The 24,823-nt window shown below is 47.7% G+C and overlaps 1 protein-coding gene across 3 annotated transcripts in view; it reads right to left on the bottom strand.

Annotated features, from left to right (window-relative positions):
* Window positions 1–282: 282 nt before the first annotated feature.
* Window positions 283–24,823, bottom strand: part of HK1 (hexokinase 1) — an 83,051-nt gene continuing 58,510 nt past the window's right edge. For all 3 annotated transcript variants that reach the window (XM_049855789.1, XM_049855788.1, XM_049855790.1), the window contains 11 exons: window positions 22,902–23,057; window positions 21,470–21,703; window positions 19,663–19,967; window positions 17,674–17,822; window positions 17,028–17,147; window positions 15,475–15,570; window positions 13,178–13,277; window positions 9,362–9,545; window positions 7,230–7,385; window positions 2,893–3,126; window positions 283–1,220 (listed from right to left, as the gene is read on the bottom strand). In XM_049855789.1, the coding sequence (XP_049711746.1) occupies window positions 1,070–1,220; window positions 2,893–3,126; window positions 7,230–7,385; window positions 9,362–9,545; window positions 13,178–13,277; window positions 15,475–15,570; window positions 17,028–17,147; window positions 17,674–17,822; window positions 19,663–19,967; window positions 21,470–21,703; window positions 22,902–23,057 (1,885 nt within the window). In that variant the 3' untranslated portion in view covers window positions 283–1,069. The remainder of the gene's footprint in view (window positions 1,221–2,892; window positions 3,127–7,229; window positions 7,386–9,361; window positions 9,546–13,177; window positions 13,278–15,474; window positions 15,571–17,027; window positions 17,148–17,673; window positions 17,823–19,662; window positions 19,968–21,469; window positions 21,704–22,901; window positions 23,058–24,823) is intronic.

Raw genomic sequence — 24,823 nt, forward strand, 5'->3', positions numbered from 1 at the left:
GTGTTGGGGTGGGGCTGAGGAGCCCCACCATGGGGTAGGACCCAGGGGCTAGGATAGGGAACTGGCAGGGCAGGTGCTGTGGTACCTGCAGGCAGGTGCAGGAAGACAAAAGGGAGAGGTTACTTCTATGGTGTGTTGCAGGGAGGTCCTTGGGCCAAACTAACGCAAGGGAGTCTGAAGGACACAATCTTCATTTGAAACTCTCTCCTGCACCCAGAAGACTACACATACCCCCAGTGTTAGCTTTCTGCCTCATTCAAGACTTCCTGCCCCCTCCCCAGCCATTAAACATGACTCGAGTCTTTGAGTTGGTACAAAGTTTACTAGGTCATACAACATGGCTCACAAAAGCGATGGGAGATTCCAGTGATGGCATTGTTGGTTGTTTGGTTCATTTTACCCAAATGGAGACAAGACACTTTCCCGCAGGACTGCCACCTCCCCCCACAAGACACACATAAGACGGTCACAATGTTGCTATGACTGGTTCCACGGACACACAATTTGGTGGCACTGGTACATCCAGACGGGGACTCAGGACGCCACACACCAGCGGGTGCTGGGACGGGAGGAATCAGCTAATGCTACATCCACACACACCCTTCAGGTGGCGCCCCTGGGAGGCGGAGTCCCGGCAGTGTCTGCTGGTGATAATACATTTCACAGGAGGGATGCGACCCCAAGGACGGGCGTCGGCGGCCTCTAGGACCTGTCCGAGGGTATGACTTTTCATCTCGAGCCAATAAATAACTTCATTGGATAAATGCATAAATTAGAAGTGGATGTCACTAGGCTTCACACGTGGGGAACGCACGACCAGGTGGAAACAAATCATGCAGAGTGGCAGGGCGGGTGAGGAGGGACCTGGAGGTGAGACACGTTACCAACAGCACACGCTCTATCTTGTACCCTACGTTATACACCACGAGCTGGGTTTTGTCTTCCTCCCAGCCGCGGTGGTGGCAGGCTCCTGTGCGAGTGCCTCCCAGCACGGCTCACTGGAAGGAACGAGAGGGCGCTGCTCGAAGAGAGGTGTGCTGCAAGGGCGGCAGGCTGGGGTCCTGGGCTCTTAGCTGGTTGGGGGCACTTCTCCTCGCAGCCGCACACCCACAGCCGTGATGAGGGCGGCCCCCTTGCCACTACCATCTTCTGACAGCAGGAAGGACACATTACATTGTGGTGACAGTTCCTTCACGGTTTGGTGCATGATTCTGGAGAAGCTGGAAAAGGCAAAAAACACAGGGGAAGGGGAGGCAGAGGAAGAGGAGAAGAGACATCAGACCCAGCTGAGAATGCGAAAGCACCTAACCATAAAGAAAACAAGCAAGATGGGTGGGCCCATTCAAAAGAAGTTGTGGCTTGTTGAAGATGGTTGTGTTGAAATCATATTTATAGCCAACCCTATTATCACTATTTTCAGGAGAAAGGCACAGCTGATAAACCAAAGACAAGCTATTCGGTAGAGTTCATGAGGGCAAGGGCATGAATAATCCACTCAGATTTACCCATCCTCAGAGCTTGGGGCTCCTAGGGCAGCTGAAAACATAGATGGGTTCTAGGCTTGCCCAAACTGGTCAAGCGCTGGGCCAGTTCAGGAGGCTACATGCAGGCCGACAAGCTCTACACCAGCTGCAGTCCCTCTGCAGCCCCCACCCCAGGCCCCTCAACAGCCCAGCACCCAGAACTGAAAGCCACAAGAGGGAGGCCCCCCAGGGAAGGACAGCTAATGAGAAGTGACACTATGCACTTGCATTCTGCATTGAAGATGAGACAGGGCCAGGCAAGGATTCTTCGGGAGATGAGGCTCTAGGAGATTATAACAAGGGCCATTTATTGGGTACCTACTAGGTACCCCGTACTTTATGTACATAAATTCCAGATGTGTCAGTGGCTATTATTATCCCACATTACAGATGAGAAAGATGAGGCTTTGGAGAGATTAAGAAATTGGACAGAGCTTCTAAGTGATGGTGCTGGGATCAAATCCAAGAATGTCTGGCCCCAAAGTCTCACTCTAAGTCACTCCCATGTGCTGCCTCAGATGACACAGCGATTACTAAGGTGAAGAGACAAAGGTGGCGATGGAGCAAGATGGACTGTTCCATCCCAAACCATGGCCATCAGAAGGTAATGTCTATACTAAGTTAGGTGAGGCTGCTCGTCAGTAGAGGGACATTATGGCCCTCTTTGCCTGGGATGGTGCCAGTTTGCCTACGTTCCCAGGGTAACAATTAGTAACACCCTCTTCATTGGCAAAAGTACCCCAGTTTGAGCAATAAATTATACAGTCACTCTTCAGAAAAGAGCCAAGCTTTGGGACATGGAGTAGACCCAAAAGCATGCATCCTTCTCTGGCGTGGGGTGTCGGGTACTCCTTAGCCACTGGCCTCTAGGAGACTTCAGTGACCAAAATGAGGGTACTTCCTGCCATGAGCCCGGCACCAAAACTGTACCTGCCCTTCCAAGTCTCTACAAACTCTGGATTTAGCAGGTGAACAAGACAATGGCCCCTCCTCCTGCTTTCCTTCACCCCCTCTCCCCACCTACCATACATCCTTCACCCAGGCTGCAGCTGGCCAGGCTGATGGGAGGCCCATGCCCACCCCTACCTCCCTCCCCGTTCCCAGCTTGACCTAAGAGGAGCCCAGGAAGAGTGGGGAGAGCGGGTCACGTCATGCTGCTGGTCTGACCTGGCCACGTGTGGCCACTTCTCTGTCTCCTCAAGGATCCCAGGGAAACTTCAGAGCTCATAATTATTTCATCCCAGACAAGCCCAATCCCTGAACACGCTCAGCCTTCTGGCTGGCTGTGCCCTGGTGAGAAACTTCCCTGGCGGGAATCACACCCGGATGCTCCGGGAAGCCCGGCCTATCCGAATCCGAAGCCACTTACTGCGGATGAAGTTTGTAGAGTGTCCCGTCCACTCCCACAGTCACATTCAGATGGTCCAGTCTCCTGTTCTCACGGATCTTATCTACCACAGCAGCCATCCCTGCGCCACACAGCTCTGCAGCTCTCCTGGACACGACCCCACACACAGTCTTGACGAGGATACTGTCATCACAGGTGCTGTTCAGTCCCAGCTGCTGGAGGATGGCCCGAACCTGGAGCAGTGCTAATCGGTCACTGCAGTGGACAAAAACCAGGGGACCAGATGCAGCAGGACATGGGAGAGCAGCCCGGGAGCAGACTCCAAAGGACCGGCCAAATCACCGTGCTTACTCATGAGCGGGAAAACCTGGTGTCATAGTGGATAACAGCTACAGCTGCTACCAAAAGTCAGCAGTGTGACCCACCAGGTGCGCCTTGGAAACTGTATAGGGCAGTTCTACTCTGTCCTATAGGGTCACTATGAGTCAGAATCGACTCGACGGCAAAGGGTTTAGTTTTTTTTTGGTTACCCATAAGTAAGACAGTGATTTTTTTTTTCTCTTTAAAATAACATTTTTCAAGCGGCCATCTAAGATGCATCAATTGGTCTCAACCCACCTGGAGCAAAGGAGAATGAAGAACACCAAGGTCACACGATAACTAAGAGCCCAAGAGACAGAAAGGGCCACATGAACCAGAGACTTACATCATCCTGAGACCAGAAGAACTAGTTGGTGCCCGCCCACAATCGATGACTGCCCTGACAGGGAGCACAACAGAGAACCCCTGAGGGACCAGGAGATCAGTGGGATGCAGACCCCAAACTCTCATAAAAAGACCAGACTTAATGGTCTGACTGAGACTAGAGGAAGCCCGACGGTCATGGTCCCCAAACCTTCTGTTGGCACAGGACAGGAACCATTCCCGAAGACAACTCATCAGACATGAAAGGGACTGAACGGTGGGTGGGAGAGAGATGCTGATGAAGAGTGAGCTAATTATATCAGGTGGACACTTGAGACTGTGTTGGCATCTCCTGTCTGGAGGGGGGATGGGAGGATAGAGTGAGTTGGAAGCTAGCAAAATTGTCACGAAAGGAGAGACTGGAAGGGCTGACTCATTAGGGGGAGAGCAAGTGGGAGTACGGAGTAAAAAAAAAAAGGTGTATATAAACTTACATGTGACAGTCTGACTTGATTTGTAAACGTTCACTTGAAGCTCAATAAAAGTTAATAAAAAAAAATAACATTTTTCTTTTTAATGATCGCAAAAGCATTACATGGTGAATTGTAGAAAATCTGGCAAATGTAGAAAAATATGAATTGAAAAATTAAAACTATCCATACTCCCAGCACCCAGCAAAGGGAATTTTAGTGTATTTCCTTCCCATCTGTTTTTCCTACGTCATAAGACAATGTTATATTATGATGATTTGCAAAATGGGGTCCTCCTTTATATGTGCTTTTCTCTGGCTTTTTTTCCTACTTAACACATCTGAGCAATTCTTCAATCCTTAAATACAGTAAACCTATGAGATCTGGAACTTGTCAGGACTGCCTCATGTTTCCAAGTCTTGCATGTTTTCCACTTTTGATAGGGTGCACACAGTCTTACCACTTTCCTATCACCTTCTATTAGTGGAAAATATTTGAGTTTTTCTTCTCTGGCGGGCTTCCGCCTTACACAGGTGCCGGCTTTTGCAGGTTTTACTGTGTTATCTGAGAACAGGATTGGAAATTGCTGCTATGGTACTTCATTCTGGGATGCATAATTTGTTTAGCCAGTTTGGGGAAATTTAAATTGTTTGCCATTTTCTGCTATTATAAACAAATGTTCTGGTGAAGCTTCCTGTTAAAAAATCATTGCGTCCAATCTAAGTCAATTGGCAAAATAAATTCTATTAAGAAAACATCCTGCATCCCACTTTGAAGTGTGGCGTCTGGGGTCTTAAACGCTAGCAAGTGACCACCTGAGATGCATCAATGAGTCTCAACCCACCTGGATCAACGGAGGATGAAGAACACCAAGGTCACAAGGTAATTATGGGCCCAAGAGACAGAAAGGGCCACATGAACTAGAGACTACATCATCCTGAGACCAGAAGAACTAGATGGTGCCCGGCCACAACCAGTGACTGCCCTGACAGGGAGCACAACAAAGAACCCCTGAGGGAGCAGGAGAACAGCGGGATGTAGACCCCAAATTCTCATAAAAAGACCAGACTTAATGGTCTAAGACTAGAAAAATCCTGGCAGTCATGGTCCCCAAACCTTCTGTTGGCCCAGGACAGGAACCATTTCTGAAGCCAACTCATCAGACATGGATTGGACTGGACAATGGGTTGGAGAGAGATGCTGATGAGGAGTGAGCTACTTGCATCAGGTGGCCACTTGAGACTATGTTGGCATCTCCTGTCTGGAGGGGAGATGGGAGGGTGGGGGGGTTAGAAATGGGCAAAACGGTCACAGAAGGAGAGACTGGAAGGAGGGAGCGGGCTGACTCATTAGGGGGAGAGTAAGTGGGAGTATGGAGTAAGGTGTATATAAGTTTATATGTGAGAGACTGACTTGATTTGTAAACTTTCACTTAAAGCACAATAAAAATTATTTAAATAAAAAAAATCATTGCGTCCAACTCTTCTTCCTTAGGATACACGGCTGGGTCAGAGGCTGCTCATCAGCCTCCTCTGTCTCCAGCAGAGCACATGGCTGTGCTCTGTCTCACGCACCTTTGCCCACTTCTAAAAACTTCTCACAATTTGATAAGCATGACACCATGTGACGGTTTAATTTGCATTCCTTAGTAAGGATGACCATCTTTTTCATTTGTTTCTTGGCCTTATGAACTACCTATTATGTCCCAAGACTTTTCTTCTCCTGGGGTATTTGTCTCTGTTTTATTAAACTGAAACGGATGACAGTAAAGATGACAAAGACAATGCCAATGACAACAGCAGCCAGCCTTTTTGAAGGACTTACCATGTGACAGGTGCTTTACGTACATCACCTCATTTATGCCTCCTAACAACCAACCAATGCCATGTACGATTATTGCCATTTTCAAGATGAGGAAACTGCGGCTGGGAGAAACTGAGTAACTCCCTCAAGGCACACAGCCAGCAGGGCAGAGCCAGGTCTCAAGTCCGGACCTGCTGGAGTTGTTGACCATGGAGTTATGCTGTGTCTTGTTGTATACAACGCAAATGCTTTCCTCAGCTTGCTGTTTGCCTTTGAAGTTTGATTACCGTTTTTTTTTTTTCTAATTTACAGAAGCTTACATCATAATGTAGCTAAATTTGGCAGTTTCTCTTCTATTTCTTTCTTTCTTTGTTATTAGGTTTAAAAACACCTTCCCTACCCTGAGGTCAGAAAACTATTCATGGATATTTTCTTCTTATTCTTCTATGGTTCTATTTTCTCCATTTAGCTCTGTGATCCTTCTGGGTTGATGAGAGAATGGACACAATAACTCATTTCCTGACTACAAGACACACACAGCACAGCACCTGCTCGCCTACCCCTGTGCTGGGGACTGCTGCTGCCCGGCGTGCTCAGGCCTCCCAGGGACACCGTTCCTGGCCCTTTTGTCTGCTGCTAGTCCCTCGTTGCCTTGGTTCTGTGGACGGTGAGGTTTACGTGCAGGTTACAGACACAGGCATGGTGCAAAGCAATGCACGGGCTCTGGTGAGCTAACGTTAGTGTTCTTTCTCATTATGGCCCTTATTAAAAATAAGGAGGCGTTGGCATGACTGGTTTTGCTTTTCAAGAGTGCTTTTTCACCTTCTCTCACAGCTCACCTTGGAAGATGGCAAAAGCAGGGATGAATGTTCACTTTGCATGAGAAGAACAGGAGGGAGACAGAAGGGTCCTTCACGGGGCACACGCGGGGTGGCCAGGCTTGGCCCCCCAGGCTGCCTTTCTGATGAACAGGGGATGAGGCTAGGCAGTGGTTCCTGGCTCTATCGAGTCGATTCTGACTCACAACGACCCCATGTGACAGAGTAGAACTGCCCTGTAGCCTTTATGGAAGCAGACCGCCAGGTCTTTCTCCTACAGAACGGCTGGGTGGGTTCAAAGTGCCACCTTTTTGGTTAGCAGTCAAGCACCCAGCCATTTGTGCCACCAGGGCTCCTTTACTGCCCTAAAATGGTGTGTTTTTTCCAACGAGTCAATATATTGCCACAAACAAATGAAAGAAAAATAATTCCTAATAAAACTATATGATTTCAATAGGCCGATGCTCGGGCCCTGACAAGTCCACCTCTATCGGACAAACAACACCCTCAGAAAAGCCAAATGTTCCCTAGGGCCCCTACCCCCACCCTTAATCAGGAACCACCAGCCAGGCCGACCTCTCACCTCTCGATCTGAGAGAGGAATTTGGTCTCAAAGATGCCCCGCGTCTTCAGGGTCTCAGAGATCTGCCCCCGGAAGAGAAATCCCTTCTTGGTGAAGTCAATCAGGATGTTGCGGACGATCTCCCCCAGGTACATGCCGCTGATCATCTTCTCATACCTGCAACAGGAGGAGGGGTGGGCACCTGTGAGAAGTGACTAGGACTGTCAGCCCCTCGGTCTCACAGTGACTCCAGGGCATCAGCGACAGCCACGTGTCCAGCCTGGGCTCCCACAGGCAGCCAAGAAACAGGAGAGGGAGACCAGGACAGGCTGGGAAATCTGCAACCCTCCCCAAACAAGAAACAAAACCAAGCCTGAAGCTAGACTAGCTCCCTCCTCACTTAACTTCCTGCCTCTTGTCTGGCTAACCCCCACTCCAGCTCTCAGCTCAAATTTCACTTCCCCAAGAGGTCTTTCCTCTTCTTCAGGTTGGGTTCTATCTGCCTGTTATGGGCTACCATATGCCATCTTCATAACATGCAAGTCCACTGCCTCTCTTTCCACTGCTCAGAAAGCCCCAAGAGGACAGGGACTGTGAGTCTTGTTCAGCTTGTTCAGCTTTCAATCCCCTGAGCCCTGCACAGCACTTGGCTCTCAGTAAGTGCGAAATACCTAGCTGTGGAATAAGCAAACAACTGGGCTGAGTCCTAACGGAGACAAGATGGCAACAAAGGGGAATGGTCTCAGGTTTCTTGAAGGTTTTCAAAAACTCAGAGTACTGGTCAAGATACAGTAGAGTGACGAGGCTAGAGAGGTTGGAGAATTCAGGTGGCCAAAACATACCAGAGGTCAACCTGCTCCTGGGGCTGTGAATATCCTGCCCTCTCCATACTCAACGGTCTCTAAAAATGACAAGGGGTTTCAATGTTTCCATGGAACACACCCGAGCCCAGCGTCCCCACACTGGAAAGATTCCACTGGTGCTACTCCAAGTGATGTCAGGTGGTCCACGGAAAAACATGGTAGAGCTGTGGATCACAGGGGAGGGGGCTATTATCATCAGCTTCTGCTCAGTCCTTCTGACTCCACCAAGGAGGCATCTCAGTTTGGAGCTGGCATGTCTTTAATCCCTGTGCTGATCCCCCTTTTGTAAGAAGGGGGTCTCAGTTTAGAGCTTTTGGCAGGCAAAAGCACCCAGGCAGAAGGTAATTACACTGCTGTTCTTTGTTAAATATAAGTAAAGAATACAAGCCAATTTAAAGAAAAATGTTAAGTGAATAAACAGCATAGGCGGGATTCAGGAAAGGCACAAATCTTAAGGGTGGCTGGAGAACAACTTATGTTTGGGAGGTGCTACCCCAGCCCTTCTTTTTGCTCATGTGGATATAGCTCTTCCCATCTTGTCCTGGGTATCACAGAGGATGGCGTGTTTCCTGAGACAAGGAGGCCCAGGAGCTTGACACAAAGTCACCGGGAAAGGTAGATGCCACCATCTGAGAGAGTCTGAGACCTGAGCTGCAATGCTCCAAACATCCTCTAGATGGCAGAGGAGGTTCACGGCAGGAAGGAAGGCTTCAGAAAGGGGCTCTCCTTTACCCAGGCCTCCCCCTTCCCCTGCCCAAATCCTACTCCCACCTCCCTACCCTACCCTACCCCCACTAGCTAGATCCTAATTTCCCTTGACCTTTGACAACTGCTGACCAAGTGTGTTTTATTTCCACTAAAATAAAACAAAAACCTGATAACAGGTTTCTATCTCAATGGGGAAGAAACACAGCATAGAAGAAAGCCAAACTCTTTCAGGATGAAAAATGTCACTGAGGGAAGCAGTGTGGCCACTGCCACCCTGTTCTCTGTGCATTTTCCTAGGCAGAGGTGGTTCCTGGTCAGGACAGTAATCACCTGCAATCTTGTACCAATCACCTGCCATTTTGTACCATGCAGTGGCCATCCTCACTGGTTTTCCGCTATTCTTGGACCAAGCCAAGGTCAGGAGTAAAGCAAGAACTTTCAAGGGCCAATCTCCAAGCCTCTGTCCACATCCCACTCCTGCTAGAAATGTCTTCCATCGGGAGAGGCAGGGTGCAGCCAAGTGCTCTCCCCAGCAGACTACCACTGACCCCCTCAAGTATCTCCTCCACCAGGCAGAATTACCTTTGTTTCCCAGCGTTTAGAGAATATTCATCCACCAACTTATCATAGCCTGTTCGGATATCATCCAGACAGCCGTTGTCCCCAAAGGCACCCCATTCCATGTTGATACACATTTGCCCATCAGTCCCTTCCACCATCTCAATATTCTTCATTTCTTCCATGTAGCAGGCATTGCTGCCCGTTCCTGAAACACAGAGGAGGGGAAATGAATGGCCAGGCTTCTGTGCTTGGGAGGCATGCAGCTGGGCCTGGGGTACATTTTTGGGGGGATATTTTTTTTAAATATTTACTTTTTAGAGCAGTTTTACATTTACAGAAAAATTGTGCAGGACGTAGAGTTTCCATATATCCTCCTCCCGCCAGCACCGTCTCCCATTGTTAACATCTTGCATTCCTGTATTATCTGTTACATTTGATGAACCAATACTGACATGTTGTTATTATTAACTAAAGTCCACAGTTCACATTAGAGTTTACTCTTTGTATTGTGCAGTCACAGGGTTTTGACAAATACTTAATGTCATGTGTCCCCCATTACAGTATCATACAAAATAGCTTCACTGCCCTCCAAATGCGTTGTGTGCCACCTGTTCATTCCTCTCCCCCCTTCCCTAAACCTCTGATCTATTTACTATCTCTGTAGTTTTGCCTATTTCTGAATGTCATATAGTTGGAATCATAAAATATGTAGTTTTCTCAGACTGGCTTCTTTGACTTAGCAATATCTATTTAAGGTTCCTCCATGTCTTCTTATAGATAGATAGCTCATTTCTTTTTATTGCTGAATAATACTCTATTGTATGGATGTATCACCGTTTACCCATTTACCTACCAAAGGACATTTTAGTTGCTTCCAATTTTTGGCAATTCTGAATAAAGCTGCTAAAAACATTCACGTGTAGGTTTTTATGCTCACCTGTTTTCATCTCATTTGGGTAAATACTCAGGAGCACAACTGCTGGATGGTATTGGTAAGCCCATGTTAGCTTAAAAACACTGCCAGGCTGTCTTCCAAAGTGGCTTTACCACTCTGCATTCCCGCCAACAACAAACTAGGGTCTTGTTGCTCCACATCCTAACCAGCATTTGGTGTTGTCAGTGTTCTCAATTCTGGCCATTCTAACAGGTGTGGAGTTGCATCTCGTCGTTTTATTTTGCATTTCCCTAGTGACATATGGGGGCCCTGGTGGCACAGTGGCTAAGTACTTGGCTGCTAAGCAAAAGGTCAGCAGTTCGAATCCACCCGCCACTCCTTGGAAACTCTATGGGGCAGTTCTACCCTGTGCTACGGGGTCGCTATGAGTCGGAATCGACTCGACGGCAACAGGTTTTAGTGACATATGATGTTGCACGTATTTCCAATGCTTAATTTTCATCTGTATATTTTCTTTGCTGAGGTGTCTGTGCAGATCTTAAGCCTATTTTGTAATGGGCTGTTTGCTTTCTTGTTGAATTTTAAAAGTTCTTTGTGTATTTTGGATGAATCCTTTATCCGGTATTTGTTTTACAAATATTTTCTCCCACGGGGGTACATTTTTGAGATGAACAAAGTAATGTTTTCTAGGAAAACCTCCAGATATAAAAGGAGTCTGAGTTAACTCATCTAGAAAGCATTTGATTGGCTTATTTTATACTAAGCCATCAGTACTGAGAGTCCAGTGTGTTAACTTGTCCAAAGCTTATTTATATTTATTTTAATAGAGAGTAATTTTACAACAAATGAATGTATCTTCAATGAGGGACATTAGGGAAATATTCTCTCACACACACACGTCTATGGAGCCCTGGTGGCCCAACGGTTAAGCACTCAGCTGCTAACTGAAAGGTTGGCAGTTCAAACTCACCTAGCAACCTCATAGGAGATAGACCTGGCAATCTGCTTCTGTAAAGATTACAGTCAAGAAAACTGCAGGACAGTACTACTCTGTCACATGGTCGCATGAGTCAGAATTGACTCAACAGTACCCAACACCATCACCACCTATGTATATATGTATGTATATATGTATACACATGTATACATACATATATACGTACACATATTTAAAAAAAAAAAACCACTGCCATCGTGTCTATTGGGACTCATAGTGACCCTACAGGACACAGTAGAACTGGCCCAAAGGGTTTCCAAGGAGCACCTGGTGGATTCGAACTGCCGAACTTTTGTTTAGCAGCCATAGCTCTTAACCGCTATGCCACCAGGGTTTCCATATACACACACACACATATATATATACATATAAAAATATACATATATATTTGACATTGTCTACAATCATGTTGTCCCCGTGTGGAGCAAACTGTTAAGTGCTCATCTACTGAACTAAATAAAGGTTGGTAGTTTGAACCCACCCAGAGGCGCTTCAGAAGAAAGGCGTTTTTGAAGAAACTCAAGTTGAATTCACAGACACTTCTGACAGTACGGCTAGATTTTTCTGGCTTTGTTCTCTCAGCCCCTTTTCACTCCAAGTGAGAGGAGGGTCCCCAGAAATGGAGCAGAGCCTAAGAAAGCCAGAACATGTAAACCATACTTCTTGCCCGTGGGAGCAAAGACATTCATTGATGGAAGAAGGGAAACGTGGCTTTGAATGTCCAAGGAGCTCAAATCTGAGGCCAGGAATACCTAACCCCGCAGCTGTGGATGGGCAGGCCTGACCTCCTGGGCAAGAAATCAGGCCTGGGGGAGGAGGAGAAAGTGCTCTGTCACCCTAGCTTTGCATTTCATACCTAAGCCCCCCTACACAGGAAGGGACTGGGTAGACAGAGGTTTGCAAAAGATGAAAACAAAACAACCCAGCCAGGCCCCAAACAACCTTTCACCTGGAGTTGCTCCCCAGCGTTTTGAATTTCAACAGAAGCCAAATGTGGTTTAACAAAAGAAAGGGTCTTTCTGGCATGGTTCTTGTTTGCTGGGGCCTTATTCAGTCTCTAGGGAGCCCTAGTGGCACAGTGGTTAAGAGCTCAGCTGCTAACCAAAAAGCCGGCAGTTTGAATCCAACAGCCACTGCTTGGAAACCCCATGGGGCAGTTCTACTCTGTCCTATAGGGTCGCTATGAATTGCAATCAACTCGACAGCAATGGGTTTTGGGGTTTATCCCAATCACCGGACACTCAGCAAATGGTCCACTCAGACATCCTCCCTATCCGGGTAGGGTCTACAGATGGCAGCTGAGAAACTGGGGCCTTTTCCCAGCATCCCCAGACACCAGGAACAGGATCAATAGGACAAATGGCTACCTCACAGCCCAAATCAATACACTTCAGGAATTGTATGCTCCTAGACCCAGTCCCCCAGTGTGTTTTTAGAATATAAGACAATGACCTGCACAGCCAACAGATAACCCCTCTGGGGCCCACGTCAATGGCCGGACCCACTAACAGAAACTGTGAAGACAAAATGGCACCCAAGACCATGCTCTTTGGCCCTTTGCTGCTCTAAGTGCTGTCAGGAGAGAAGGTCTCTGCTTCCTTCCCAGCCTCAAACCCCCGCCCTGCCCTGAGATCCTCTATACAAGCCCAAATAGAGTTATCCTGCTGGCCAGGCCAACCCCAGGTACCCCCACTTCATCTGGGGCCTCACTCCTAGAGAGGCCTGGTTTTTGACAGCCTGATGACAGAATTCCACCCACGAGGTAAAGCGCATGGGAGTGTTGGGCAGGAGACGCTCCCTGGAGAGCCAGCAGCCTTGGTCCTGAGAGGAGGGTACTAACCCACATCCTGTGTCACACAGAGGGTGGGCTGCTGGGTCAAGGCCCCACAAAGCAGGAAAACCCACTTTCCCTTCCCCAGGGAGAGAGACCTTCCAGGACACCCACCTACGATGAGTCCGACCTCACAGGTGGGCTCCTCATAAGCACAGGTCATCATGGTGCCCACCGTGTCGTTCACCAGAGCCACCACGTCCAGGTCAAATTCCTTTGGAAAGAAAGGCACACGGATTTAGGGGAGGGACCACTCTGCCTGGCCTGAATCCAGCTGGTCACTGCGACATACCCATCAGAGAGCCACTGGTGGAGAACCTGAAATGGTTTTCTTACCACCTATAAAAAAATAAATGCTCCTTCACTGAGCAGATGCCTATGAGCAATGATGTACCTAAAAGGTGAGATATAAGGAAGGGGAAGTATTCTACCCATTTTACAGATGGTACTGAGTACCACAGCGACAGCCATGAAGGAATCACTGAACCTGAGGGCAAATGGAAGTAACAAATTCTCTTCTCAGAATCTGTCCTTCAGAAATGGCCATGCAGGGCCACAAGGGTGCTTGTCCCAGGATGTACTGCAGAGTGATTTGTAGCAGCAAGAGAGAAGAAACCGGACACAGATCAACAGGGGCTATGGAAACCCTGGCTCAGGCAACAGTGGAATCCTATGCAAACAGGAAAAAGAACGAGGCTTGTCTACAGGTAGTGAGAAGAAAAAATGCCCTTATCATATTAAATTAAAAGAGCAAGTTGTAATATAAAACTAAAACCAAATCTGCTGCCTTTGAGTCGATTCTGACTCATAGCAAACCTACAGGACAGAGCAAAACTGCCCCATGGAGTTTCCAAGGAGCGCCTGGTGGATTTGAACTGCCGACCTTTTGGTTTGCAGCTGTAACTCTTAACCACTATGCCACCAGGGTTTCCAGCTGTAATATAGCACTTATAATATGGTTCCCATTTTTAAAAAGTATGTGTGTGTGTGTGCGTGTATGAATGGAAAGGAAGCTGGAAGAATTCATTAACGTTAAAAGCTGTGAAATGGGCAAAAAGGGACCACCGGCACCTTTTCAATGAAATACTAGATGTTGTCTAGTGTATGCTTCCAGGTTCTCTGAGTCTTAGGACTACATGCCTTTCATTATTTTTGAGCTATAATTTTTTAAGTTGTAGAAAACTGATAGTAATATGAGTTCTAAGTTATTCTTATCCGTAGAGATGCAAATAAATTTTGCCAGGTGAGAGAGCAAGTGACCCCTGCTCCGAGCCACCCACCTCAAACACATCCCCTCCAGCGTTCCTGGTTGCCTATATATTTGCTCTTTGGACTGTCCTTTGAACTGACTTGTTTGCTTGTTTTTACTTCTTACTGATTCCCTAATTAATTAATGAGTTACATAAAACTTTTGACATTTTTCACTGTATACTCTGTCAATGTCCTTCAGCCAAAGATCACCAAAAACACAAACGTAGTGAGCAAAAAACAAACAAAAAATTAAAAAAACCAAACCCACTGTCGTCGAGTCAATTCCGACTCATAGCGACCCTATATGGCAGAGTAGAACTGCCTCATGGGGTTTCCAAGGAGCAGCTGAGGGATTCCAGCTGCGGAGCTTTTGGTTAGCCGCTGTAGCTCGTAACCACTGTAGGCGAGCAGTTGGGTTACTGACTCGTTGCAGTGCAAGAGAACACACACCAGGGGACACTGTGGGGATCTCAGTCAGAAAGCACGTATTGGAATTCACAGGATTTGGGCCTGCGTTAAGGAAAAAAAAAAAAATTTTTTTTTCTTTTGTTGATAGGGGCTATGCTCAAAGAAGCAGAGCTGCGCTCTGGATCGGGCGCTGCCAGGGAGCAGGGACAATTATATATGATTGAGTGTCTTAATAAATCTTATCTAGAAGCCAGGGGAATGACGTGAGGCTAAAGCTGTAACTGGTAAAGTAAGCAGTAATCAGGAGAGGGGGATGTTTGTACAATGTTCAGAATTCTGACATGATTATGGAGTTGATTTATTTTTGTCATAATCCATCATGGTTACAGAGTGACCATGTATGACGTCCGTGCTCTGTAAAATTGTTTATGGTTAAGAAGTGAACACGAAGGACAGCTCCCAGCAACGCCAAGGCCTAAGTGACAAGGCCAAACCAGCTCCAGGCTGTTAGGGGCTGCTTTTCTCTTTTCCATTTGTATGCGTCAAGAGTTCATGTGTCTTAAATTATCCTTAACAAGGTAAAACTGTTAAACCTGGCTTTACTGCTGACAGGAGAGTGAGGAAATGGGAACCTTTTATTACCTAAGTCATGTGTTTCTATATTGCTTGAATTCTTTACAACAAACAAGTACCATTTGTATAACGCCTTCCCCCCATAAAGACTTTAAAATATATATATTTTTTATAGTTACCTCTCTCCTTTTTATTGCATCCTTTAGTAGGGTGGTTACATCGTGCCCCACACAGTCAGTTGCCTTGAAGCCCTTTGTCCAGGTGATCAAGATACCCTGAAATATGAAAGGTACCAGTAGAGTCAAGTGCAATTAACCTTCCCGGGCAGAATACAAAATTTCACGCCCTCCCTCCTGAGTCAACACCTGCTGAGAGCTTATAGCAAGGCCTGTGCTCAGACACCCAAAGCAAAAACCGATAAAACATGAAATGCCAGTCCTCCGCAGGCCCACTATTCTCACACCAGCCTGGTTTACAACCCCATTTTAGAGATGGAGAAACTGAGCTATGGAAGGTTAATGATGTGTCCAAGTTCATTCAGCAAGGGGCAGTGCTAGGACTAGACCCCAGTTCTTCTGATTCTTAGCACTTGGGATAACCAACCAGTTTCCCCTGAAGACAAGTTTGCTGACAATGTACATGAAGAAATGCAAGTTTTTAGTGACGCTGTGGGCTCTTTAGACTTGGCTGGACTAAAGTTATACACTTGCCGGGAAAAAAGTGCTATGACTGTGTACTCACTATGATGAGTACCAGGTGACAGAATAAGTGAACTGCTTTCAAAAGTCACCTCGGCCTTTGAAAGCTGCGGAAAAACAAGTTCATATGGATCCATTTCCTGAGGTCTAATAGGGCTTTTTTAATAGGGCTTAAGGAGAAAAAAGTCCCAAGTCACCAATGTGACTGGATTAGCTGGTTTACCTAGCTCTCCTAACACGGAGGGTCACATGCCACAAACCCTGGCCTTAGGCCCTGTGTGATCTGAGGTCACCTCCGACCTCTAGGGCCTTCTCCCTGGCCACACCCAACTGTGACACATACAGCTACCTGAGGCTTTTCCAAAAGGACAGGCTCCATCTTACCTCCATGACTCTGCATAACTGGTTTCCGCTGCCTGGAATATACCCTAAACACACCTCAGCTTCACAGGTACAGTGTGGGAGCTGCTGGTGCAAGGGTGTGGCTTCCCCACTGGACAGTGGGTCCCTGGGTCAGGGATTATATCCTTCAGCTCTGTACCCAGCACTTAGGACTCAGCAGGAGCTCAAGCCCTGATCCCAGGCCCCTTTTCACCCCATTTGTTCAACAAACATTTATTAAATGTCTCCTCTGATATGACCTTGGGAAGGGAGTAAGGGGGAAACAGGCCCTTGCTCAAGAAGCTTACAACATAGCAGAAAAGACATGGTCACTAACAATTGTGTAAGAAGTGCTACAATCTAGGCAACAGTCAAAGGAACTGGCAACAAAGGGTGAGGGTTTTTTTTTGCCTGGGGGACCAGAAGGCTTCCCAAAGAGGTGAATGCTTTAAATGATAAGAAAAAGTAGAAAAGAGCCTTAAGACACACAGAGAGTGTGAAATAAAGCCTCGGTCAACCCGCTGGGACATGTGGGCTAGTCCCAGACATCTAGGGATGAAGCAGAGACAGAAGAGGCCTTAAGAGCCAGTCCACACCGGCCATAGGGGAGCCAGTGCTGCCCAATATCTGAGGCCTGGAGGCAAGAGACTCACCGCATCCAAGCTTTCCTGCTTGCAGGGAAAGGAGAAGGTGAAGCCCAAAGGCATTCTGGGGCCTTTGATGCCCATGTAGTCCAGGAAGTCGGAGATGCAGGAAACGATGTGGTCAAACAGCTTTAGGAGAAAAGAAGGGGTTACCCGTGTTCCCTCTCGTTTCACACTTTCAGTGCATAGGCACAAGTATACACGCATACACACAATACACACATATACACTCAAACACATATACACACATGTGCACATATACACTCAAACATATATGCATATGCACACAAGCACACGGACGCTCACACGCACATGCATACACATATGCAGTCACACATGCACGCGTACATACCCATTCATACACGTGTGCACACATACACATGCCTATACACACATATGCATACCATGTACTCACACACACATACATGCACACACGCACACACACACACTCCTGACACATGCAGAACAAGCCCCCTTCTCCAGGGTCTTTGCAGCCACCTAAGTGCCATAAGCCAGGCATGGCTGACAGGTGCCCCAATGCCTCAGGCCACAAGTGCACAGCTCGGGCACCACACAGTGGGTGTGGGGGACTACCCAGGCCACTGACCGGGTGAGTGATGCACCCCGCCGTGGTGTACAGGCGGAACTGCCTCACCTCTTCCCCGGTGCCCTGCATGACTTCAATGGGAATGGTGTAGATCTTGTTGTGCATTTCCACTGTCCTCTTCTTCCCACTGCGGATCTTCACCAGCAGGACGCGGAAGTTCGTTCCTCCAAGGTCGAGGGCCAAGAAGTCACCGTGCTCTATTGTATATAGGAACATAAAGAGTGTCAAAAACAGCTAAGTCCCCCAGTAGCTGGTAACCCCAAGACTCTAGACTTTCAGGGTTTTAACCCCTATGCTAAAAAAAAAACACAAGGGAGAAGCTGCAAGTCCTCCACCATCTGACACTGCCCCTCTTCCCTCCCTCCAGCAGGCAGCCCAGGCACCAAATCACTGAGCACCACACACTTCCAGCCCTGGAGCCACACTGGAAGGACATGAGCCACTTGTCACAATAAATAAACAAACAAACTTTACCAAGGTTAATAAGAAAGCCTGGCAATGAAGCCCTGATTTTAAGAAACCTCATATGAAAAGTAGTAATTTAGGTCAGTATGTGGATTGTTTGTAAAATTAGCCACAATTATTCCCTTCTGTGCTTCCAGGCTTCTCTGCTATGTGATTTTGCAGTTTCGCCCATCAAAATGTGAAGTCTATTTCTCCTCCTCTTGCTGTGGAGTTGACTACAACTCATGGTGACCCCATGTGTGTCAGAGTAGAACTGTGCTCCACAGGGCTTTCAATGGCTGATTTTCCAGAAGTAGGTCGCCAGGCCTTTCTTCTGAAGTGCCTGCCTCTGGGTGAACTCAAACCTCCAACCTTCCAGTTAGCAGCCAAGCCCGTTAACTGCTGCACCACCCAGGATTCCCCCTTGAGTCTGGGCGGGCCTTATGACTTGCTCTGGCCAACAGTGTGTGGCAGAAGAGAAGCTGTGCCAGTCCTCAGCCTAGGCATCCAAGTGGCTTTGCCATGTTCACTCTCCCGTTTGGACCTTGCTGCCACCATGTGAACAAGCCCGGTGGTTAGGTGGAGCTTAAGGCAGATGGCCAGGCACCCCAGTGGGCAGAGCGCTCGCTGCCAGGCACATGATGGAGGCCATTCAGCTGACCATAGACACAGGAGTCCAGTGGAGATCAGCCGAGCCTGGGCCAGGTGAATAGAACTATTCCGCTGACCCATGGACTTGGGAGCAATAAACAACGGTTGCTGTTTTAAGGCACTAAGTTTGAGGGTGGTTTATAATACAATAATAAATAACTCAGATATCAGAAATACTCATATCATAAATATTCTTTACTCCAAGGACCCACCCGAGAAGCCCTTCAGATTCCCCAAGGCACTTAGCTCCAATGAGAACCAGCCAGGTGAACGTTAAGGGTTGGCTTCCGTTCTCCAATCTGCCTGGATGTACAAATCCCCAGGCTCCCATCTGCCTCATGCACATGTTGTCAGGATTTAGGAAGGGTCTAGATTCAATGCCTTCCTTCCTCACAGACTCAGGCATTGGGTGTCTACTCTTTTCCTGGTTCACCATGTTGCTGAGAGAACCTAGAACAATCTGAGTACTACAAGCTTGTGCAGTTCCTTTCTTTTAAGAATACTTTCTCATTTAGTGCAAATGATGAACGTGCTCAGCTGCTAATAAAAGGTTGGCAGTTTGAGTCCACCCAGAGGAGCCTTGGAAGAAAGGCCTGACGACCTACTTCTGAAAAATCGGTCACTGAAAACCCTATGGAGCACAGTTCGAGTCTGACATATGTGGGGTCGCCATGAGTCAGAGACAATTCGAGGGCAACTGGCACTGGTTTCTGATTCAGGGCGTGGCTGGGAGGTTTTCGAGATGGTGCTTGCCTGGGAGGCCCAAGCAGGGCAAATCCATGGTAAAAGGAAACGGGGTTTGAGTTAGTTTCCACCTCTTGCCAAAATCATACATCCCAGGTGCAAATTCATCCATTAGAGAATCCAACCTCCTCCAACCCACTGTGACTGGGTTGTTGGTGTGAGCGCGAGGCGGACGTCAGCCCCCAACAGGGCCCTCACCAGTCCCATCTGGAGTGCTCCGGACAAAGGAGGGCAGCATCTTGACAGTGGCCTTCTCATGGGTCGCCTTCTTCAGTCCCAACTCCATCTCAGCCCGCATCCGCTTCTTCACCTCCATCAGCATCTCCTTGGTGAGGCGGAAGTGGGCCAGGGTCTCCTCGATCTGCCGGTGCTGCTCGGCCAGGCGGTAAGCCACTGCGGTCACCATGGCGGCTCCCTTGCCACTGCCGCTCTCCGACAGTAGGAAACGCACATCTGAGTCCGGCACCAGGCGCCTCAGGGTCTTGTGGAAACGCCGGGAATACCTGGGGGTGGGGCAGAGGGATGGACATGCCACCATAGTTGGACTGAGCCATTTGCCAGGAACCTCTCTGGTACCTCTTTCTTTTTCCACACTTTAATTTCATTTTCTACACTTACTTTTTTCATTACACAAGTCATATATACCTACCATAGGAAAGTCAGCAAATGTAGACTGGGGAAAAAGGAAATCACCCATAATTACATATTAAAGGAGAGGATTTTCATTATTACATGAGTATATCAAATACAGAAAACTCAGGGTCCAAAAAAGGATTGTGTCGTCCGCACGACAGGAAGGCAACATAGCATTGTGATCAGTGGCAGTGTTCGAAAACCAGACAGATCTGGAAACAAGTGTGAGCCTTACTACCATGTCCAAATCAGGTGACCTTGAGCTTGTTACTTAACTTTGGAGTGAATGAGGATGATGGTATCTGGTTGATGGTGATGAGGAGGGAGCTAAATGGGTTAATTATAACTCTTAGATTAGTAACCAGAGCTGAGTAAGGGTTCCATAAATAATCGCTCTTGCTTTTTATTCTGACGGCTTTATCCACCTTTCCCCTAAGGGTCTGGGTGCTTCTTAGTGGCTTGAAGAGGACTTTCGGACAAAACTTGATGTGACATACACTTTTCTCAAAGTCTGTGGTCAGTTGTTAAGTATCGAAGGCTGCCTGCCCAAAGAACAGTCTGGGAAATGAACCCCAAAATGTTAACAGTCGTCAACACTAGAGAGTGGGGTGAAGAATGACTTCTATTCTCTTTGTAATGTTTTGAACTACCTAAAGATTCTATATTGAATATGTATTACTTCTGAAATAAGAACTTACCAAAGTTATCATTTAAAAAAAATGTGATGTTGCAAATCCTTGCACTCTCTTGCCCCCAAAATCCATGGACTACTTACAACTTAACTTCTCTTTGGCTCTCTGGAGCAAAGTGTCAACAAGTTGTCCATTTTAAAAAGTAATGTCTAAGGCTCTGGGGGATTTTAACGGGAGCTTCAAACACAAGAAGGTGGGCACTGTGCCCTTGACTCAAACTATAACGAGGATGAAGGTCACTGATGATATGTGAACAAGCAAGAGGATTCAAGACACAGACACACTCCACACAGCACTTCTGCTGGCAGATGCAGAAATCTCCAGTAAGGCTTTTGAAATGAGGACAGAGGACAGGGAAGTGCAGAAGCAATAGCAGTGAGAATCCGCTGAGGGCCAGATTCTTCCCAAGTGGGCAACACATATTTCTTCATTCAGACGGACAACAAAGGAACGATTATCACTGACATAAGAATTATCAGTACTTCCTCTGAGGCCACTTGGCTGCATCTTACTGGTTATTTGGGCTAGTTATTACTAAAATGCCATCTGACCTTTCTGCCTAGAACTAGGTATGGCCTTGTCTGCCAAAAACGTTCGCTGGGTGCAAAAGTCTGACCTCCAGAGAAGGTCCTTAGCCCAGATGGGTACTGAGTGCCAATTACAGCAAAGGGCAGACTCACTGTGGGTGCATCTTGTATAGAGATCCGTCGACACCAACCGTAGTCCGCAGCCTGGGTGTGCCCTTGTTATCACGAAGGCGGCACAAGATGGCACCCAGCGTTGCAGCCACCAGGTTGGCCGAGCGAAACGTGACAATGGCGCACACGTGCTGGACTGAAATACAGTCGTCATGAGACGGTTCCACTCCCAGACGGGTCAGGATTTCTTTGGCATTGTGGAGGCCTTCCTTATTCCTGTGAGGTTAGAGGTCAACACTGTATGAGGTAAGAATTGGTTCGAAGGCCTAGTGACTAGGACAGTCAAAACATAAGAGCATGAGCAGGGTTCTCTGGCGTGAGAAATACTGCGGAGTAGGAAAAACACTACTGCACTGGCTTATAACATTCCAGGTGTGTGGAAAGATGTGCTCCACATCCTAGAGTCTCTGAGAGAGTTGGAGAAACAGCTACCTCCCCACAGGGTTCAGTGCCCAGGAGGCTCAAGGGAATCTCCCACTCTTGGGGTCTGTAAGGTTCTTAAATTTTCTGCATACAGACACTGCATATCTTTTGTTAGATTCAGTCACTCTGAGGTACTTTATAATTTTGTTTCTACCATCAACAGTGTCTTAAAAAATATATACACACACACGTATATCTTTTTTTATGTACCTTAATACTGTTAGGGGAGCCCTGGTGGAACAGAGGGTTATAAACTCAGCTGCCTACCAAAAGGTTGGCAGTTCGAATCCACCAACCACTCCTTGGAAACCCTATGACGCAGTTCTACTCTGTCCTCTAGGGCTGTCATGAGTCAGAATTGACTCTATGGCAATGGGTTTTTTTAGTAATGTTAGACATTAACAATAGGGGAAATGGGGTGAGGGGTATCTGGGAAGTCTCTGTCTGACATTCACAGCTTTTCTGTAACTCTAAAACTATTCTGAAATAAAAACTTTGTTTAAAAAGATGTATGTTCACATATCTTAATTGTTGCCCACATACAGAAATACAATTGACCTTGGCATCTTACTCTCCAGACACCTTGCTAACCCCTCCTGTTATTTCTATTCACTTGTCTGGAGTTTCCTGCAGGTGTTCCACAGAGATGATTATCAACTACAAATAAGGACAGTTTTATTTCCTCTTTTTTTTTTTTACACCTTTAATATCTTTTTTTTTTTCTCCCCTTAACATTTGTTAAGAATTCTCATACAATGCTGAACAGAAGCTAATAATACCATCTTGGTCCTGATTTTAAAGAGAATGCTTCAAAAATGTACCATCGTAGGATAATGTTTTTTATAGGTTTTGTGAGATGGCCTTTCTTACAAATACACATGTACACTCTCTTGAGGGGCAAGCCCACCAAACCAGGACTGAAGAGGTAACAGGGACCTATTGCTCTTCTCCCCACAGCCACCCCAGGAAGCCCCGAGGGGGCAGTACCCACATTTCGATGGCTGACACATCGCTGGTGTTGAACTTTCCTTTGGTAAGTAGCTCCGGGGTGATCCGCCCTTCAAATAAGAGACCCTCTTTGGCCATCTTGACCAGGATCAGTCGAACCAGCTCCCCGATGTACATGCCACTGACCATCTTCTCAAACCTGCAGGAGACAAGCGCGCCAGGCATTTGTCAGGTTCTTCCTATACACCCAGCAGCAGGCAAAGAGCCACAGTGAATGGGAGAATCACGCATGGAGAAGAAGGCACCACCTCCCCCCCTCACAGGATGACAGTTTCATTACAAGATCACGCACCCGTGTGATTACGCCACGGGGGGCAGAGAGGGACCAGGGGCCTATTCCAGAAACGGTGAGTTATCCAGTCAGCACACCTGAGCCTGGGGAGGGCAACAGGAGGAGACCACCACGGGGCAGCAGCAGGCAGAGAGGCTGCTTGGAGGTGATGGCAATATCAAGATCTAGACGGGGGACAGATACCAGGAAAGCCCCCAGACAGAAATGTGCAGAATATGGATATGATAATCTCTGACATTTACACAAAGCTGTATGCTATACTTTTTAAGGGCTTTCACATCCATCACGCCATCAGAGAGATCTCAACCCCCTGGGAAGGAGGCGGCCAGGGAATATTATTGCCATTTCCCAGCTCAGAAAGGATGAGTGTCTTCTCCCAGGGAAGGCTGACAGGGCTGGAGACGGAGCTGCTCCTTGTGGTGCCACCATCGGAGCGCTCTTTGGTCACCTCCCTGGAATCCACTTTCTCCTTTTCCAGCCAAAAGGGCAAGAATTTTCTTTGGTGAACCCAATCCTCCCCTACTGACTTCCCCCTAAATCCCAGGGGTGGGTTCTGAGTAGCTTCAGCCAACCTGCTCATCCACTGCCCCGGCCCAGTTCAGGCATAGGCCACAGACAGTGAATCGCTCTAGTGTTCCCTGGTGTGGTGTGTGGTGTACAGTGTGGTGTGAGGGTGTGGGCTCTGTGACTACAGCAGACATTCTGAGTCCAAGGCTGCCAGGAAGAGGCCTCCATGTGGGGCCTGAGAGCGATGCCGGACCACACTGGGGAAGGCCCAGCAGAGGGCCAGCGAGGACCAGTGCCGGAGGCCACACCTGTGTCAGAGTCAGGCCTCAAGGAGCCCCTGGGCGGGCACACCAGAACAGCTGGACCTCCGCGAGCTGCCGCCTTTCCTCTGTGGGAGCCCAGTTGGCACACTCAGAGCTGGCTCTGACGCAGCGAACAATCTGTTCCAGTCGGAACCAGCCCCAGAGCCAAGGATGCTGCTGAGACCTAAGCACCCCACCCTTCCCTCAAAACAGGGTACAGAGATACTTTGGCCTCATTACAAACACAGTCCTCACTGTTTCCACTCCCAACAGGACCAGACAGGTCCACCCCAGCTGGGGTGTGTCAAGGATCCCTGGCAGAAGAGCACCTTCAGAATCTGAGCAGCCCAGTTGCCATCCCCAGCACTTGTGGGAATGGCCTCTGGGCAGCCCCAAACCAGATCTCAGATCCGGCAGGAGCCATGGTAGTCAGCCCGGCTCCGCCACCTACTGGGCTATTCATCACCTGTCTATATAATGGGGATAATGATAAGGTCTGTTTACAGTGTTGAAGGAAGAAATGGGTTAATGTAGGTAAAGTGTTATTAAAAAAAAAACAAACCCGTTGCCTTTCAGTCGATTCTGACCCACAGCAAACCTAAAGGACAGTGCAGAATTGCCCCACAGGGTTTCCAAGGAGCGGCTGGTGGATTCGAACTGCTGACCTTTTGGTTAGCGGATGTATCACTTAACCACTATGCCATCAGGGCTCCAAAGTGCCATAGTGCCTGGCTAATAATAAGTACAGTCCTTGCTCCACGTCGACACTTCTCAAAGCCCTTTACATGTATTAACTTATTTCAT

The sequence above is a fragment of the Elephas maximus genome, chromosome 16, assembly GCF_024166365.1.
Source record: "Elephas maximus indicus isolate mEleMax1 chromosome 16, mEleMax1 primary haplotype, whole genome shotgun sequence".
Taxonomy (NCBI): domain Eukaryota; kingdom Metazoa; phylum Chordata; class Mammalia; order Proboscidea; family Elephantidae; genus Elephas; species Elephas maximus.